The 20142-nt window shown below is 43.4% G+C and overlaps 1 protein-coding gene across 2 annotated transcripts in view; it reads left to right on the forward strand.

Moving 5' to 3' along the window:
* The first annotated feature begins 3734 nt into the window (after window positions 1-3734).
* Window positions 3735-20142, forward strand: part of NDRG1 (N-myc downstream regulated 1) — a 39407-nt gene continuing 22999 nt past the window's right edge. The window contains exons 1-3 of one of the 2 annotated variants that reach the window (XM_068180615.1): window positions 3735-3758; window positions 16992-17070; window positions 19737-19772. In XM_068180615.1, the coding sequence (XP_068036716.1) occupies window positions 17008-17070; window positions 19737-19772 (99 nt within the window). In that variant the 5' untranslated portion in view covers window positions 3735-3758; window positions 16992-17007. Of the gene's footprint in view, window positions 3759-8069; window positions 8116-16991; window positions 17071-19736; window positions 19773-20142 lie in introns of those variants that run through there. The other variant, XM_068180604.1, reaches the window with a different exon arrangement.

A 20142-nucleotide genomic window follows, 5' to 3' on the forward strand; every position in this document is an offset into this window, starting at 1 on the left:
GTACTTAAGTGGGGATATGAATAATAAGAGGCAAATCTCTGAAAAAGGCATGTGAATCTTCAGTCTGGTGTTATTTATTTACATTTTTAATTGAGGTCAATGCCCTTGGTTCAAAGCTGCATTGAATAATTTTTGGAAGGATAACTGATCTGAATGACTACATGTCAGCATCATCCAGGGATCCAAAGACAACAACAAAAGACTACAGTAGAATAAAATTCCCAGTAGACAGGGTGTGATATTTGATGGGTTACACAGGGAATTCTTTTAACACAAATTAGCAAATATCAAGTATATTTTTCATAAAACATGTAGCTTAATCCAAAAATTATCCCTCCTGTATTGTTAGCAAGAACAAGGGAACACCCAGTTTCTTTCACAGTGACTAATAATATTACCACTGCTTAAATGTAAACAGTGTGCAGAGGTCTTTCTAAACAAATGCATAATATCTTTTGTAAAATATAACGCTGTACTCTAACTTTATTTAACTCTTTTTTCCTTCTTTGCTGCTGCAGCACAACCACTGAATTTTCCTGAATTAATGCTGGCATGGCAAGAAGTATAATCTCAAGGGAAAGAGGAATAGTCTCATAATTAACGTATGTTTCATTGAAATGGATGGAATTGACACCCTTTGGTGGACTTTGGATCAGGTCTCTACTCTGGTGGTTCTTCATTTGCACCATACTCTTTTCCCTGGAGCCTTGTTAGCATTGATTAGTTAATGGCTTTAAAGTGCTATTTAAATGCTGAAATATTGTTACTGCCAGATACTGGAACACATAGGCAGGTTTCTGCTCAGCACACATGATTAGTCTTTCACTAGCATAGAATTATGGCCTTTCATTCTTTGGTTGTGTGGATACCTACAATAATCCAATTCAGTAAAATAAAATAAAACAGTAAATCAAGGACTTGTTGACTTTACTCTTAAATAATGTGAAGACCTATGCTGTGATCTCAAGTGAAAGCACCAGCAGCACAGGAGAGGTTTCAGGTTCATTTGCACAGCCTGTTTGCTGGCATGGGAATGGAGATCTGTGTCAGGGCAGCAGCCTCTCCAGAGATGCTCTTCTCAAAAGGACAAGTGCATGCCAGCTGCACAGAGCTGGTTAATTAAATGAAATTATATTTACAGTAGAAGTACCCATTAGGATTTTGGAGGGCCCACATGGGTGGCAGCTTGTATTGTCTCCCCAGCACAGTGGTTCCTAAAGTACACATCATCTGTACACGTACAGCTGCTGCTACAGGAGCCATTCAGCTGCTGTGGGAATGCAGTGAGAGCAGTCCTGCAGCCCAGCACAGCCTGAAAACTCACTGAGGCTGTGTTGTTGCATTGTCAGCAGTGACACTGTGAAATCAAGCCTGGAAATTCCTGTTTTTCCAACCTGTCTTCTGCGCAGACTTTTTCAAGCAGAGAGGAGTGATGTTCCCCAAGCTTTCAGCTGTGCTCCTTTCTGGCACAGGTCAGAATGTGGATCTCTGAGTACAAACTTTATCAATTACATCTTTACACAGTAAAATACTTCCTAACTTGGATTTTTAGAATTACTTTATTTTCTTTTGCAATTCACCAGTCTTTCAAAAGTGACTGTTAATCACCATGTTAGCCTCAGCCACAGCTAGCAAAATAGCTGGGAAGAGTTCATGAACTACTGACGGCTCTGTTTGATTGTACAGATTACCAGGCTTTCCAAGCAACTACTCCTTGGGACTTCTACCTGCCTGTCTTCAGCATGTTTGAAGGTCCAACACTTCATGTGATCTAAATAACAAACTGCAAGGCCAAAGCAAAAGAAAACACTTAATTTCAGTTTTCCATTCCAGACTCAGTACTTGTTTTTTAACTGCAAAAGTCTGCATCTAGTGAACAGAGAATTGTTCATTTCATCTGAATCTCTGAAGCTTTCAGCCCCTTCCCCAAAAAGCAGCCAAGCACAGCACACTCTAAAACTGCTTGAGGATGGGCCAAATCATACAATTCAGACACTGCCCCAGATCTGTTTTCTGAAGGATTGAATGTTTTTCAGCTAGGATATTGTTTCATGATCAGATGAAGGAAGGTTTAATCTGTTGGAAAATTAGTCAAGCCCATGTTCTCATTCTAGCATTTGCACTTGTTCCGTAACTTGGGTACACTGCGCTAGATAGATCTTCCATAACAAACACAGCATGCCAGTGACGTGATGACATAATTTTGAACATATGACTTCAAAATAGGCTCAGTTACAAATGAAATTATTTTTGATGGTTTCATTGGTTTCCTGGCATCACAGTTTAAAATAATTATGAAAAAGATTAGGCCTTTTATCATTCAAAAAACAAAGAAAGCACATAGAGAACAGTGCTGTCTTAGGATGACAAATGCTAATGCTCTCTTGCGTTGTTCAGAAATACTTTTCATCCTTACGGACATTAATTAATCAGAGGGAAGAAAACAAAACATTTCCTTTATTCCACACTTGGTAATACTTCAGTTATAGCTGCACAACATGATCTCCCATAATTTTTTGGTGAAAAAGGAACCAGACTTCCAGGGTTCTACTTCCAAAGGCAGCTGTTTCTGACTCAGGTACAGAAGCTGACTTAGGAGGAGAGAAGGCTAATATGCATTTAAACAGAAGCAAGCTTTTGTAGACTCAAGTGAATAACCTTATTATATAGCTGAGAAAACAGAGGCTGAGACTTTTAACAGAGTTTCAGAGTTTGAGGAATTTCTGATTTCCGCTTCAGGCCACTTCACAAGGGGCAATGACAACATGTTGTGGATTTCATGTGTTTGGGTCACAGTAACATGCCAGAAAAGTGAAGTTTGTTAAGTGAAATCACACACTTGGGGGAAGAGTGTTTTACAGAAATGTCACAGGAAAAGCAGCTCAGGCTGTGACAGTTTAACCCACCTCTTGGCAGATGGCTACACACAGAACTGTGTATACAGAGATACTCTTTGCTCAGCAGGCCAGGGCCTCTTTTTTGGAATAAACGATTAGCTGCACTTCTTGCCAAAGGGCTGCTCACTGGGAAACTCACCCAGCACTTGCAGCACCGACTGCACCCTTTGAACTTCACCAGAAATGTGCAAAGGCATTATTTCCCTCCTGCAATTACAGTTCCTTCCTAGTGGTCATTTTAAGGTGTGAGCATAAGATTTTGCAACTCTGGTAGATAGATTTTATATCTACATACAAGTATGTCCGCAGGACTTCGCCAAGACCACCTGTGCCAGGACCCCGCTGCTTCCATCCTGGGCTCAGCCTTTCCCAAGGCGTCTGCTCGGTCCTTGGGCAAGCCCTTGTACACATTCCCTTCTCCTCGCCAAACTGGTGGAAGCCTCGGCTAATGGGGGAAGCGGGACGCGGGTCTCCGCCGCTGGCTGCTCTGCAGCCTGCCCGGGTGTGCGGTATCAGCGCTGAGCCTCCTGGGCTGCGCGGCCAGGGAGGAGGCGGCCCGGGCTTGCGGGTGGGTGTCGGGGCTCCCTGCTGATACCGGGGCTCCCTGCTGATACCGGGGCTCCCTGCTGATACCCGGGCTCCCTGCTCATACCCGGGCTCCCTGCCGGGCCGGGCACGGGGCCGCAGCCGGCGCAAACGCCCGCGGGCGGCGAGGCGAGCCCAGCGGCGGGCGGAGCCGTGGCGGGCGGCGGCAGCACCGCCCGGCGGGCGGGGCAGGGGCTATAAATGCACCCGCGGCCGCGGGCGGCCAGCGTAGCGCGGGGCGGCAGCGGCGGCGCGGGGACAGCGGGAGCGCAGCAGGTAAGGGAGCGCCATCCGTCTGTCCTTCCTTCCATCCGTCCTTCCTTCCTTCCTCCCTTCCATCCGTCCGTCCGTCCCTTCACCCACCCCCGCGGACCTCGCAGTCCCCTCCAGGGCGCATCCTTGCATCACCCTCCTCCTTTTTCTTAAAACCAAGTCCCTCTCCCCGTGGACCCGAGCAGGTCTTTGCCGGGGGAGCGGATGGCTCTCAGCCGCTTGGAGGAGCAGCGCACGGCGCGCCCCGAGCGGGACCCCGGCCCTTCCCGGAGCGGGGGCGGCTGCGGGATGCTGCTGCCAAGGTCCGAGCTCCGGGGTAGCAGCGGGGTGGGATGGGCTGGGTTGGAAAACAGCTGGGAAGCCAAGGCACATACTTTGTCTACGGAAGTTGACCACTGGCGATTGCTTGTGTTTGCTCTCGGAGCTCTGTGCTGTCTTTGGAACACCGGACAGCACGGCCCACTGTTGTCTCAGTGGGGTTGTTGTCATCGTGTGTGGCGACAGGCACAGATCGCCACCCGTGCTCCAGGCACTGCTGGCTCAGAGCACTTGAGGGGAGTGTGTGCGGCGGAGGCGCAGCCACGCACTGGGCTTGATGAAATAAGGGATTTCACTTCTGCTAAGGCCGAGGTTTTGGTTAATGCTTTTCATCATGGCTCAGTTTTCCTATGAAACATTTGCAAGTTGGCGTTGCTTGCTGCATAATCCACTATTTCACGAAGATCACAGTGCCCTGTTTAGCACCCCATCCTCACAACGGGACTACAGATAGAAGTATTTCTCGCCTACGCTATTTTGATGATTTTCTTTCTCTGGTTTAAATAGGAGCTGTATTTTGAACCTAGAAAATACAATTGTAATGACATAGAAGAGGTCAAAGACAACCTGAAGCTTTCTGTCTGGGTTCTCTGCATGATGTTTTGATTATTTTCTTACTTCTGGCTTTTTATCAACTTTTTTTTTGTGTGTATCCAAGTGTGTCAAAGATACACAACTACTGCAAAACTCGCTGTTGAGGGCAATGGAAATAACCTGTAAAGAGAAGCTACCAAGTGCCTCAGGTAAACATCTGAGAAGCCTGCCTTGCTGTTTGTACCCTTGGCTGTTACAGGTATAATTTACATCAAAACTTCAGCCAGTGGCATTAAGCAGTGCACTTTGAACTTGCCTCTGGGATCATATTTAGTGGTTGTTTTTTTATGTCTTGGTTTTTTGTTTGCCCTTTTTTTGGGGGATGGGGGAGACTTTTTTGTTTTGGTTTAGTTTTGTTATTTTTGTTAGGCTTTTTTTGTGTCGATTTTTTTTTCCTGTTGTTTATTTTAATTTTGTGGTCTTTTAATCAGAGTCTAATGTAGTTTGACATAGAATGACTGTGTTTTATCACAGGTACTTGAGTAAACAGCAGGCAGCTAATGCTGTATGATGTTCCGTGCACAGCAAGAATTTAATGACTTTGGACGAAATGCTAAAGCTTGGAGTAGATGCAGCACAAACAGTGATTCTCAAAGGCTTGTACAGTTCCCAGGGTACTAATGTGTCCCAGGCCCTCAAAGAAGAGTAACTCATGAATGTGTTCAGGAGGAACTGGTGTGTGTTTTGATATGGAAAACACAGATGCAGTGAAAGCAGGTTTTAATGTAGCAATGATGGACTCCTTAGGGTTTGGCTTTTATACCTAATATCTTTTCAGTAAACACTAAACAGTTGCCACAGTGGTTTAAGGACCTGGAGGCCTCAGCTTCTGAGTCCTAGTTCCTTGCGCAGCAGAAAACTGAATGAGTTTGATTTCAACTTTAAACAGAAATTTCTACAAGTACTGAACTGCAAGATCACAGAATGGCTTTTGTTGAAAGATTATCTATTTCAACTCCCCCGCCATGGACAAGAACACCTTCAACTAGACCGGGTTGCTCAAAGCCCCATCCAGCCTGGCCTTGAGCACTTCCAGGGATGCAGCATCCACAGCTTCTCTGGGCAGCCTGTGCCAGTGCCTCAGCACCCTCACAGTGAAGAGTTTCTTCCCAATATCTACCTAAAATTGATCTTCTTTCAGTTTAATGCCATTCCCCCTTGTCCTGTCATTACACGCTCTTGTAAAAAGATGAGCTCTTCCCCTGAGAATGGGCACTGCAAAGTGACTGACCTTGAACCAGACTGGGGAAGAAGGGTCTAGACAAACTAGGGTTTGCATTTATTTCCCTTAGAAAGAAAGGGTTTGTGTACTTATTTCCTGCATTCATTGGCCTCTTTACCAAGATGACAGCAAGACAGAGATGTCAAAGTGTCAGGTGTCCACAGAATTAGGCAACAGCCAAAGAAGTGTCACCGTCTGCTGAGGGAGGGCTGCAACATGCACTGCCTGTGTTTGGGAACCAGCACCTGGGCTACCAGAAAACAAACTCTTAAGGTTTTCAGTTTGTGCCCTCCGCAATGGCTTTTTTTATTCTTGCCAAAATAATAGGAACACTAAAACTGGGGCAGACCATCTGGGTAGATTGTATGAATGCTTAGTAAAACCAGCAGGATTCCTCTATTGTCTTTCCTCCAGTGGGAGGTACTCTGCTCTTTGGATATGCCTTTTTGGACTATGACAATTACATGGGGAGATTACAGGGCACCTTTTGGAGCACTTTGGCAAGGGAACCTGATCCTTAGAGGTAGTTATAAGGCAATTAAGTCATTTGCTCTTGTAGTTCAGGTGAGATTAGCAGTGAAGTGTTGGGAGAAAAATTCTTTGATTCAGATTTTTAAGCCTAAGTGATTAATTTCTTTGACTGAAGTACAACATAAATCTTCTCATGACCAGCTTAAGAGATTTTGACAAACTTCTAGCTTCCCACAGAAAATACTATTTTTTTCACTTACCTCATTAGAGCACAAAACATAGAGTATATATGTAATGAGACATTTCCTGCTTTTATTGTCTCAAAATAGACAAAGAGTAAAATAAAAGATACAGAAGGGGTAAAGCTGGCCTGAAGCTCTTCAGAATTAACATGAGCAGAAACTGCGAAACTCTCAAAAATAATACAAATTCTAAATGTGGTGGATCAGCAATGTTTACATCATGTGCACAGCTGGAAGCTTAAGGCAGCAAAAGCCTGTTTGTTGTCAGGGAGAGCAGAGCCTGGGGAAGCAATGGCCTGGATCAGTTCAGTCACAGCAATACAAAACACGAGTGACTCTCTCTAACTGCCATGGTTCGATCATTTGGAAGGAAAACCTTCCAATATACAGGAAATGCAACTGCTTAGCATTAACAAGGATGAAATACTGGTTCTGGAGATGAAGTAAGACCTCCAGATGACTTTTTAGATCTAACTTTCAAGTTCAGTCACAGCACCTGGAAATACAGAAGTACAGAATACCCCAATTTTACCTGTCACCGTTTTGCTAAAAAGACGGTGCTGCCCCTGGCTTCAGCTTTAGGTGTGAATTTGAATGTTTGCCTAAAGCAGGATGGAGCTGTCCCTGAAGCTGCCTCTGTGGACAATTTCCCTGGACAGTTAGGCTGATCTCCAGTTTCAGAAGCTCATCTTAAAATCATAAAGGGCTTAGGCTGGAAGGGACCTTAAAAACCCTCTAGTTCCAACCCCTCTGCCATGGGCAGGGATGCCACCCACTAGATCAGATTGCTTAGGTCCAGGAGCAACAGTTACCCCTCTGCCTTCTGCAAAAGCTTTGTCCCAAAAGTACCAAGTAAATTACTTGCTACTACTGGAAAGTTAGGGGAAATACTCTGTCTTTGAAACAGTTGTAGATTAAGGCAAACCCATTTTCAGGTTCAGTGGTGTGTGTTCCTATGGATGACTAAAATCTGGGTTAGACATCTTGGAAATCAATGGCTGTGAATATAATGGCTATTGAACTTGGTGTTTCTCTCAAATGGTGGGGGCTTTTTTCCCTATCTGTGTCACTTGCAGAGCCCTGGGTGCCTTCAGTGAGGGACAGCTAGTGGGAGGTAATCCCTACAGTTAATTTCCTTTTGCTGTGGTCTTTAAGCAGCAGTAAGGAGCCATTTAGAGCTTTCCCTGAATACACGTTCACAGATCATTGAAGTCTAATTATGACATAATTAAACCCAGTACTGAAAGTCCATGTGAATCAGTACCGTTATTTGGCATTTAATCCAGAACAGCAAGTGTAGAGTATAGAAAAAAGTAAAGCCTGAAATTGTCCAAGTGTCAGACTTGAATGTGCAAGCTCCTATGTTGGATGATGAGGGTGATGAGTTAAGTTTTACTTTTGTCTCAGGGCTGCTGCAGGTTCAGGCCTATTTTGTTTCCCAGCTGGCAAGAGAGTGTTGCCTTTGGATAATGCCCAGGAGTTTGTCGTCAGAGGGGGTGTTCTCCATGCAGAGGTGTTCTGTGGTGTGCTTGCTGATGCACAGCTGGACTGCCTGTGCTGAATAAATTTTCCACAGCTGTATCTCTTTGTACTAAGCAGGATGTGTGTCAGTTTTGCTGCTCTTATTTTGTGTGGCTGATCACATTTCCTATGTTTCTTTTGGGTTTGGGGCTGCTTCCTTTCAGTTAGGTGTCAAAATTTTAATTTATCTTTTTAATCTGTCAAGTTTTTTCTCTTGGTGGCTGGAAGTTAGTCAATATGGATCTTCCTTTTCAAGACCTGTTTTTAGAACTGGGTATTCACAACTTTTTGAAGCCATCAACTGGCTGCTTCCTGCCTGACCTAAGTATAACTTCAAAAGTATAGCTTTTTCAGCTTGTTTTCTACCATGGATGTGTAGGCCCAGTCTGCTAAACCTGTACAGAAATTAGTGAAAACACCAAACATTAGGTCTTAGTGCAGCATGAAAACCCAACTCACTGCAAAACAAATATTTCCATTTGCTTTCAGCCATTCCTTGGGTGTTCTGCCTGTGGTTTTTCTATCCTTGCCATTTCACCACTCTTACAACCTGACTTTAAGAAATTCTGAATTTTCGAAAGCACAAACTAAGTAATAAGGATCTTAAACTCTAATGCCCTCATGAAGACTCTGTAGGTGGAAGCAATGTGACAAAAAAGTGGTAACATCTGGTAGTATGTTTACTGGTAGGCATAATCTGTAATGGAAAAGTAATCAGCAAAGTAGGATGCAACTTTCAAAGGAACTTTTATTTGTGAACACAGCAAACAGACATCCAGATGGGAAATGCACTCTTAAAGGAAGGAGCAATTGCTCTTGCTGTGGGGTTTTGGGTTGCTTCCTTCAGGAAGCTCGTGTGCACCTTGTCAAACTCATGATGTCATTTTCCTGCTGCTGTAGTTCTGGAGTGCTCTAAACCTGCTCTGCATGTACTGTAACATATCCCCGCTAAATTTTAAGATGTATTTTTATCCTTTGACAAAGTTGTGGTGTTTTGGGCTATGGGACTAGCAGTAGAAGCACTGCAGAATTTTATGATGACCTTTTATATTTTCTTTTCTAGATGATTCAGTTTAAGAGCATCACATTTTTTCCCATGTGAGACACTATGAATTTTATGAAGTTTTACATAAAATCCCAATGCTATAGAAAAGCATTGTATAACTCCAACCCTTCATGTAAACACAGCCTGGAAAGTGATAAGGAAGTTCTCTGCCTGCGATAGGCACTAATTTGGATTGTAGATGGGTAAGGCTTTGAAATAAGTAGTCAGCTGAGGATGGTGAATTGCCTTTTGCCCACTTTGAAGGATTTTGAAAGGGCTTGTTTTGAGAAGCAAGGAGTAATATGGTGCTGGATGTTGCTGATTTAGACACTTCCTCACCAGTGCCACCTGTTGTGGTACAGGCTGTGTGCTCAGCCCTTGGGAAGATCATATTTGAATATTTGGGTGCTGATGCTTGCAGGCAGGCTTTTGCCCAGATGTAGTCCCACATAATTCAGCATGTGAAAATGCTTAAATTCGGGTAATTTTATAAAAGGACTTGCTTGGGAAGAATGAAAGATATGTCTTAACACAATGGCCATTTGTGCAAAGTTTGAGTTCAGATTAAGCTCTAGAAGGCTAAAGTTCATCCTAGAAAAGGGAACTGGCCATGCATGGGAACAGAATAATATCCATAAATTATACTTTTCTCCTCAACAAACAAGCAAAAACCCTCATGCACTCATGATGGAAAACTTCAGCCCAGGCATTTTGGCAGGGGTTAGAAAGAGAACTTGTAATAGCAATGACCAAGCAATTTTAATAGGTGGTAGATCAAGTCATCTATGTACTCAGAAGCTGCAACCTGTATAGTACAACCTCATGAATAAATGTAAAGTAAGAGACGTCATCAACCTTAGCTGTGATGCTTTGTAACTTAAGTCCTCATCATTGCAACATCGTGACAATGCAAAACATATAAAAAGAATCCACTATGTTCTTGCAAGGGTGCAACCTAGAGAGGCAGACAACATTCCCCATCCGTGAGTATACTGTGAGCCTCTCCCTTCTGGAATAATCTCAGTATGTTTTTGCCTCTAACTTTGACAGAACCACCCACTTGTTGAAGTGGCTGCAGCTGGGCAGCAGCTATGAGCTATTAAAATATGGCAGATTGAGAATAGGAGGGGGCAGGGAGCATGCCCTGACACTCGTGAGCTGCAGGAACAATAGCTTTGTTCTTGTCTGTTTAGACTGCAATCTTTGTGGCAGAAGCTGTGTCTTCCATATTATGAAATATCTAATCTACCCCCTAATAACATCGCTGTTATTTCCTCTGCCCCCAAAGCCCAGCCCAAAACCCCAGTGCAGAGCAGGTGTCAGGTCCTGTTTCAGTGCATCACCTTTAATCTTTGTTTCAGACCCTGTGCGTGGTCAGTGGAAGGAGCAGTGGGATGGATGCAGAGGAGGCTGCTGGGGCAGGGGAAGGAGACAGGTTGGCTGGCAGGGTGGGTGTAAGGAAACAAAGCCTGGGAAAGCAGCTGATTGCTGTTCATCCTTTCCACCCTCCAGTGCTGCCACCCATGGCCTGGAGCCCTTTAAAGCTAAAGCACAACACTGGCACCTGTGTGAATGGGAAAATCTGTCTTTCTAAAGATCATCTAGTCCCAGCCCTTCCTTCCAGGCCAGGTTGCTCAAAGCCCCATCCAGCCTGGCCTTGAACACTGATCTGCATTATCAGACAGAACCTCTTGTCACAGTGGTATGACCCGAGGCAGTTTCAGGTAAGCATGAATTTTTGAGGGTTTGTAATCTGTCCCTCATGGAGCTGTGATGTTATAGTGCAGGTAGCATTAGGGGTTGCTACAATAGGAAAAAGCCCTTTTAAGCCTTAAAAGCCCTAATGAAATCTTTCAATTTCCCTGCCAGCTAGGAAGGGAGAGCTGCTCATTATATTGGGAGTGGGTACACAGCAGGGGTGTCCAGCAAAGCAGTGATGGGGACAGCAGGGTGTCCTTTGGCGAGGTCACCAGCCCTTCCCACAGCCAGCTCCTACTCCTGTGGAACATGGGAGGACCTCAAGCTTTCTAAGGAACATTCTTCATGGCATCCCACAGAGAGGGTTGTGCAAGCTGTATTGCAACAGTTTCTTGCTCAACATCTGAGGGGTAGGCAGAAGGGCTGCTTCCAGCTCGCTGTGTTTTGGTGCTGCTCTCCATGTGCAGCTGCCAGTGGGGTTCATGGATGGTGACCAGCCCCTGGTGTGAGGAGCTGGCAGTTTCAGGGCTGTGTCTGATCCTGGAGTGACCACAGCTGAGCTCTGTCCATCAGGCACTGGGGCCAGTGGCACGGGGGGAGACGAGCCAGGGGAGGTGGGCTGGAGCTGAGCTTGGAGATCTCCTCCCTCACTGCCGGAGAGTGTCCCAGCTGCTGGCAAGTGGGGCTGGGGGAGATGCTGTGGCCCCCCAGCTGTGCCTTAGTGCTGGGTCAGCTGCTGTCTCTGTCTCTGCAGCTGTCTCCCTGCGGCTTCACCCAGCTGTTACTTGGCACAGGGCTCGAGTTCTTGGCTGAAAGGTTTTGGTTTCCTAATCAGATTGATTAGCACATAGCATAAGTGTAAAGTTAAAAATGGTTAAAACTTAAGGGTCTTCTTGTTTTTTTGCCTTGAAAAAAATCACTGTTATGCTACATTATCCTCCTAACAACCTGCATGTTTTATTTTCTTTGATGCCAGCTCTCATTTTCAACTATAGCCATCATGAAAACATGGTGGTCGAGTAACTCACAAAGAGGAGTGAAAGAAAATAAAAGTAAAATGGTTAGAAAAAAGTAATGAAATTGAGTATCAGCAGTGTACTGTGCTTGAAGGGGGCTAGGTGATAGCAGCTCCCAGGACACCTATGAACTGGAGACCACCAGGCAGCATAACTGTTTCAGTTCCCTGATAATATTTGGTTTAATGCTTTGATTTCTGACTTCTCATTTGAAACTTCAGGCTATTTAAGGGTTCTGCTTTCAGACTTCCTTTGTCTCAGATTATTAACTTTTAGTTGCAAATTGAGATAGTGTGTAACCGGAGGCTAAGGAAGGCTGGATAGTCCCAGGTAGTTGAGTGTCTTCAACTTTTGATACTTCCTGCTCAAAATGTTTATTTAGATCCTACTTAAATGTCAAAAGTCATTTGCCTTTTTTAAAGTGGAGAAACTGCCGTAAAACATCTTTCATAATTTATTGTGTGGAATGATGACAGAGAAAAGCAGTAACTGAACACAAAGGACCTCGTGATACCAAGGGCTGTAACAAAGAGTAGTTTAAACAGGGCAGAGTGGGGGCAGATGCTTATGCATGAACTGCTTGGATGCTTGCAAATGAATCATTTGGTTCACAAACAGGAAGATTAAATTTGTGAACTTTGTTATAAAATACCTGAGATGTACACTGCACTTAGAGATGCATTATGGCACATAACCACACATGGATGCTATGAACCACCTTGTCTTGCTGTCTGCTGGTCTCTGTTTAGTTTCTGCTTAGTGGAGACAAAATGTTTTCCAAGATTGCCTCGAGTTTGCAATAACCATGTTTATGTTAGGCCAGTCAGACAAGTTTACAGCATTTACTGTTAATGACTGGAAGAGGTCTAATTGGCCGTGGAAGGCTCAAAGGCTGTTTGAGCCTCGCAGTAACTTTCTTTCATTGTCAGGTGCCTGAGATGCTTGGTTAGGTTTTTTTTGACATGGATTTTTGCCACTGGTGACAGTGCAGAGGACACTAGTAGCTTTCAAGGGATAAAGTGCAGAATGATGTGACTGGCTTAGAAACACCTTTCACCTGTGGTCCTGGAGTACAACTTTCACATAGCCCCTCTCTGTCCAAAGAGAACACCACCACTTCTTGGGAGCTGGGGCCCACAGCTGTTTCCCACTTTACCATTAGATGCTCTTGAGCATTTAATCCCACATGCAAAGTGATTGCTGTCCCTCCTGCTTGCTCAGCCTGCAGAGATGAAAATGCCGTCAAGACGCTCTGGTTACCCTTCTACACCCCAGTACTCAAAAGGAGAATAATCTCTGCTGCCAGTGTTTAAACAAGCAATTTTGTGGAAATTGCCTTCTTTATGAAACTCTCAGGCAGGAGCCTTTTGTTGCTCTGTTTTCTATGTTAACACATAAATAAAAAATGGTTGGGTGTGACGGCAGAGAAATGCTGTAGAGCTGGTAGCAGTGCCCCCAAACCCTTCATGGATGTGATGCCAGTGTGTTTGATCATGCACCCCATGGCACAAGCTCTGACAACCCTGCATGTGCCTTCAGAAATAGGAAGTTTGAAATGGGGGATCTTGGAACATTTTTTGCTTCTGTGCTTGAAATTTGGTCACACATGCGCATAACTAATGTTTGGTATTTGTGATTGCAGCATTGCTGGGGTCTGAGAGTGGCCTCATGGGTGCCTTCTTAGCCTCTTTGCTGGGATCTCTGTTATGCAAAGCCAGACTGCACATTTATCCTGTACCTTCTGCTACCAAAACAAGTCTGCAGCAATGGTTGTCCCTCCAGCAATGATACAGAGGGAGAGGGGAAGTATTCTGAACTTTTAATATCAAAGTAATCAGGCTCCTGATAGAAATTCCTGAGCTACTAGCCAGTCGCTGCAGTGGTTCTGGAGCAGAGGGATTGGGATGGAATGGTTGTATAGAAAAGCCTCTGAATGAAATTAGACAACACAGATTGCTTTACCCTACCCTACACCTTCCTTACTTCCTGAAGTCTGATGCCTTTCCTACTACTTGGCAAAGGTAGATATGCTGTCACTTTTAATGCATTTTGCCACTTCAGAGGTGTTTTAAGCATTTAGTTTTCTCTTAGCAGTATAATTATTTTAAAAGAAGGTACCTGGGTACAGGGTGGTGGGTGGCCACTGGGTGGAAGTGGCTTGTCCTGGAGAGGTGAACTTGGGACCTCTCAGCAGGCTGAATTGGCCAAGCAGAGTGACAAAAAGTTGTTTTTCTCCAAATTGGCAACTTTACACTACTGCTTCCAGATATAAATGAACTTTGTCTTTGGAAAGCATCTGTGAGGGAAGTGCTTTGAGATGTGTATAAAGGGATGCTTGTATGGTTATCTATTTAGGAAAGTTATGCAGATACATTAGCTTTGAGCTGCCCTGTCACAAAACAGAGGGCAGCACAAAGCACCTATTTAGAAAGTCTAAAATTTGTGCTGAACAAGGGTGGTACAAAGCCACTTTCCCATCTTTCTGCTTAGAAAATAAGATGTTTTTTACAGTGCTGTCAGATAGCAGGGCTTTGTTTGCCAGCTCTTGAGAACAAACAGCGTGTTGTTATCCCGCCTTGACGCAAGGTTGCCACTTGGTAGGAATGTTTCAGGTATTCCTGATGCACAGAAGGAAAACCCAGAGCTTGGAAATGTCTGATCTGAAAACACTGTGGCTCCAAGATATGGTATCTTTCCAAAAGTGAGAACTTGGTGAAGGTAGGGCTTTTGTTCAGCGAACTTGGTGGCAGTCATGCAATCTGCTGGTCAGCACTTCCTAATGCCGGCTCTTTCGGAAACACAGAGCAACAACTTTGAACTATTATGAAAACAGGATTGTTTTTAAGGCTATAAAAAGCATCCTTCTTGTTCTTTTTTTGGCACAGTTTTTTCGCTCATTTGTAGTCAATGCTCTGAGTCCCTGAAAATCCAAAACTACCCCATGTAAATGTCTCTATTCCACAAACTGTGGCTGTGGCTTTGTTCCCTGAGCCACTTCTTACTGGAAAGCTGCAGGGGCCTGGCTTCTTACTCTCCTCACCTTTGGGCAAACCATAGAAAAATTTCTTGCATTTCTAATCTCTATTGCAGAATTAGGTGCAATATTAAGGTATTTGTCTTAACAGAACTTGCTGAATTTAAAAAAAAAAAAAGCTCTTAGGTGCAATTGCTTATGAATATTTCAACCCCTAAATATTCCAACAGCATTTCTTTTTCCTCTCTGCCATGCCCAGTGTCTCACTGTGTAGAATGGCAGACTGCATAGATGGCTGTAATCACAAAAACATGAAACATTTGCTAAAATGTCACTTGAATGTTTTCAAAATTTTGCAAAAATTTTTTCCTGCTTATTCTTTATGATTAAAATACAATGGAAAACCTGGAGAAAAGGGTGAATCAGAGTCACTTGGGTCTCCTGATTATTAAAGTACCTCTGATGTCATCTTGTGAATTTGAAATACAAAGCACTGGCAATGGCATTAGTTTTGGTTCTGTCTTCATGCCTCAACTGGTAGTATAAAATATTAATGAAAAATTTCTCTAAACTTAAAATCCACAGACTAATTTTTACCCAAAATCTCCTGAATTACATAGCTAGCAATAAGAGCTCCTAAAATCCAAAGCTGTTTGAATGTGAATGGACACACATATTTCCAGCATTAACTCTTTTAGTCTTGAGTGTGACCATTTGTAGCTTTCTGCAGCATCCAGCTGTCCTGCAAACTGTCACCAGAGCATCTTTGCCCAGGAACATCTGCATCGAGTTAACCCTTGGGGCAGAGTGAAAAATAATGCTGCTGTCACTGCCTGGATGCTCCTGCGGGCTTCACAGCCCTTCCTGAGCCATCAGGTTATTTATGTAGACAGCATGATGGGCTTAAATCAGATTTAAGTCAGGAGACGGGGAATCACGCTTTAAAGAATCGATGTAAATTGTGTTCTGTAGTTCTATGCTTATTTTCAGAAAATAATTAAAATGTGTTCAGTTACACTTAATAATTTCTAAATATGTTTCAGGCTTTTGACTTGCTTTGAGTACACTTACTCATATGCTTTACTTAAGACCATTCTCAAACTTTCTTAAAAAGTAAATATTTGTTTTATAATTGTGTAGATGGACAAAATTGGAAATTTATTAAAGATGCCCAAACCCCACATGATATGTGTTTCTCCAGCAGACTAAAGGATATGTAATAGGAAGACTTTGACTTCTGTATTTGCTGCTGCAGCAGTTCTAGGATCTCTTTTGAGAACTGTTCCTAGTCATTCATTGGAGTGTCACAGGGAATAGCCCTCTGACTCTGGTACCTTATCCTTGTCAAAGGACTGAGAAGTCTGTCCCAGTCTGGACAAATGCAGAAGGTGCTCTGCACCTGAGCCATGACCTATGACTCTGTTTGTTTTGGCAGTCACCTCTCCTGGAGTTTGCTGTGTCTGTCTTCCCAGTTAAGCTTCCTGGATTTGAGGGCTGGACATCACAATGCCAGTCCTGTCAGAGCAGGATACAGCAGTCTTGTTCCTTCCTTTGACAATTCTGAAAAAAGCATTACTGCATGAACCTTGTTGGTGTCCCCTTAAAGGAGTATCTGATTTTTATCTGTCCTGAATGGAGCACATCAAGCTGACAATAAAATGATGCTAATGTGTGTCCAGTTTGATTTTTCTCACTGTAAAAATCTGGGTGATAGTGAGGGAGGCTTGCATACACTGGAAAAAAAAAAAAAGTTTTCAGAAACAACTCTTCAAGCACATTTCAATAGGTAGTCATGCCAATTTGGCTGTCTTCTTTCACCCGTGCAATGACAGTTTCCATGGTTCTCTCTGCTGTCCCTACCCTGTTTTCTTCAGCATTCCCTGCTTTGAAGCTGCCAAACTTCTGTTTGATCTTGCAGCCTTGGTATTTCTTTAATCTCATATTGTGCAGGAGTGTGTATATAAATAAACCAGGGAGGCATTTAACAAGAGATTTATAATCTTATTGCAGAGGTCTTTTAAACTATAACCTGAAAGAGTGGGTCATTGTGGGGGCTGGGTGGAGCAGGATCTTTACTTGTTCCTGTATTTAATCTTTGATGCAAGCTGAGAACAAATCTCTTTTCCTCTTTGCAGATATCAGCTACTGACCATGTCAACAGAGTTCCAGGATGCTCACCTTGCAGAGGTGAAACCTCTGGTGGAGAAGGAGGAGGTAATTAATCTAAAGCTTTTTAGAGCTCTTGTGTTTTCTGTCAGGACTACTTTTGGAACTGCAAGTGTGTGCTTAGATTATTTTGGACATATTGTATGGAAGAAGAAAAGAAAAAACTGGAGATGGAATAAGAATAGTTCATTAGGTTGTTTTTTTTTTTTTTAATAATGCAAAACTGACCCTAATTATTTGTTCTTGTTTGGTTTTGTTCTTTTAGTATGATGGTGCCATTTTTTCTTTGAGAAATGACAGCTCTGGGTGTCTGTAGCTGTATCAAATGATGCCAATTGGGCAGTCTCATGTACATGCCTCAACAGCTACACATTTCTCAGTGTAAAGACAGACTTTGCTCTGTCAGCTGCCTCTCACAGAAAGAGCCCTTACATTTCCTTTGGACACAGCTGAGTCCAAAGGTAGGGCTGAGCCCCTTCTTGTCCTGTGTGCACTGAGCCATGAGTTACAGCCAGCTGGGTGTGTACAACCCACAGCCTGTTGCAGCCACTGGAGTTGCAGCACAGAAACAACCTTGCTTTTTTTTTTTTTTTTCCCTTAACCTTGTTATACTACTTTCCACTCTTTATTGGACTTTTTAAAAAAATAAAACAAACCTATCAACAACATCTGGATTGAGTGGCTATCTGACTCTTCAGTGGTAGCCATACACTGTGCTTTGGTATGTTCATGGCAAAAAATTCACTGTAATATGTGAAGAAACATTCCAACATTTTCTTGAAACAAAACTAAGATTTTCTCTTGTTCCCAATGGCATTTTTTCTGGACAGTCATGTATATAAATGTGCTGAGATTTTCTGGTCTTGTACACTAGAATTCATTGCTCTATCTGCTGCTTTTTTATTCCCTCCCTCTTTTATGTGAACACTTCAGAAAATAATTTCCACTTGTGACTGCAGTGAAATGGCTAGAGAAACTTTAAACACAGCTCCTTTGCCAAGGACATTGCATGAAAGCAGAGTTTGTTTGGATACCACTGAATGCAGCGCTCAAACTTTTCAGAAACTAAAACCCCTTTTTAATGCCCATATTGTTCAGAACTACCAAAGCAAAGGAGATTCTAAGCAGAAGTCCTGTTGGTACTGAAATATCTTTGCTTCAAAGTTCAGAAATATCTTAAAACACTGATTAACTTTGTGGGGTTGGGTAGCACATAGGCCAAAATTTGAAGTCTTGACAAGGAGCCCTATATGCTTTTGTTCATGATGTTACCTTGAATTTTGTCTGCATGAGGAAACTAGGACAGAGTTTGGACAGAGTTTGATTTCCTCTGTGGCCACTTTAATGTAGATGAAGGATGTTAATTTTTTTTGAGAAAGTGGAAAAGGTTGCCCTAAAGGATGCTCAGCACATACTGAGATGAACAGGGGAGCTGGTCTTGAGTGGGTTATTGGGTGAGGCTCTCTGGAGTTGTGTCCTGGCTTGTGCTTGTGTTTCTGCTGCAGCCAAATCTTTGTTCCTGAGCAATGATCACCCTTATTTCATACGCTGTTGGTACAGGTGCCAAATATACTTATTCCTTTTAGCTCTGGGTCCCACAGGAGCAACGGTGGCTGAAATGTTGTGTTTAAAACATCTTGAGACCAGCAATACAGTAAGAGTGAAACGCAGCATATTGTCTAAAGCTAAGGCTGTGCAAAATTATTTCTGCTCAGTCTGATCTTAGGGAGTTGTTTGGATGTCCAAGACTGTGCCTAATTGCCTAAAAGTCACAACTGTGAGAACTGCAGGTTGTGCTGCAGTGCTTTGAGAGTCCCTAAGAACAAAGCTATGGTGCTTTTGACATCTGTCCTTAATTTACCTGGGTTTCTGAGGCTGAGTGACCTCCTTGCCAGGATTCTAAACTTTCCTTTTTATCTCAATATTATTTTTCAAGCTTTGGCCTTTTGCACTTTGCAGCATGAAGTGTTTGCTTTGCTGCTCTTCCCTCTGTTTTCAGCCCTGCAGTGGAAATAAGAGTTTGAGTTCTTTCTTCTCTCTTAAAAAAAAGAGGCAACTCTAAGACATTTCCTCCTTTGAAGCTATAAGCCTCGTAGGCTATTGGAGGTGGGGAGGTTGTCACCTAATTCCTTTCCTGGTGAAGACCCTTGACAGGTGCAGAAGATTGTCAGTAGCAGCCATGGCAGGTGACAGGGTGGATGGACCTCTCTGTGTCCAGCCAGCTTCCCAAATGCTGCAAAGAATAATTTTGGCCAGAATAAGACCCTTCCCACCTTCCACATCATGTAACCAAGCCCCAGTAATGACTGCTTAACTGAGTTTCAAGTGTTCAGTGGATTCTTGAACTGAGACCTCCTATCCTAGGCAGGACTGATGCTGTTGGCTGTCCCATGGCTGCAATAAGTGATGCAGAAAAGTTCAATTTTCCTGCTCCTTGTGAGTGTATTGCTCAGAGATTTAACAATAACTGAGGATGCAACAGCTTTTGGCCTTCATTTTGCTGGTCTGTAATCTAGTATTTTACTGCTTTCATTTCTCCATGAAGATTAGTGGGTTTAAAAGCTCTTGGGTGAATTTTGACACTCGCCAGAAGAGCTTTCATTGAATGGGCAGAGAGCTCTCAGCTGCAGAACTGGGGGGCTGGAACACATCTCCAAGCATAGATTTCCATAGCTGCGAGTTACTTCCATTAATGCTTTCAAATCTCTTCACAGGCTATTACTCGCCTCCTTCCAGACTTCGATGTTCAGGCAAGTAAAGCTATTATTCATTCTTTTTTTCTGCTTTTTTTTTTTTTTTTTTTGATTTTCTCTTTTTCTTTTTGCATGAGGGGAGATTGAATTGACATTTGAGAAGACAGCAAGATGACCAGAAAGGACTGCCTGCTTGCCAAGAACGCTGTTACTGTGGGAGAGGGGTCTGAATGGGGCTGTGCTGTAGCGATGTGAAGGGGACCACAGGGGGCCTTTTCAGACTAGAGCTGAGAAAGTTTCAGTCAAAGGTGGTGGCTGGTTTGCAAGCAGTTCTATTCTTGCTAAGAGAATGAGAATCTTCATCAGTGGTGGTGAAAACAATATATTCCCCTCCCACATGGACACACACTTCCCCCAGTTAATTTGC

The sequence above is a fragment of the Anomalospiza imberbis genome, chromosome 1 (genome assembly GCF_031753505.1).
Source record: "Anomalospiza imberbis isolate Cuckoo-Finch-1a 21T00152 chromosome 1, ASM3175350v1, whole genome shotgun sequence".
NCBI lineage: Eukaryota > Metazoa > Chordata > Aves > Passeriformes > Viduidae > Anomalospiza > Anomalospiza imberbis.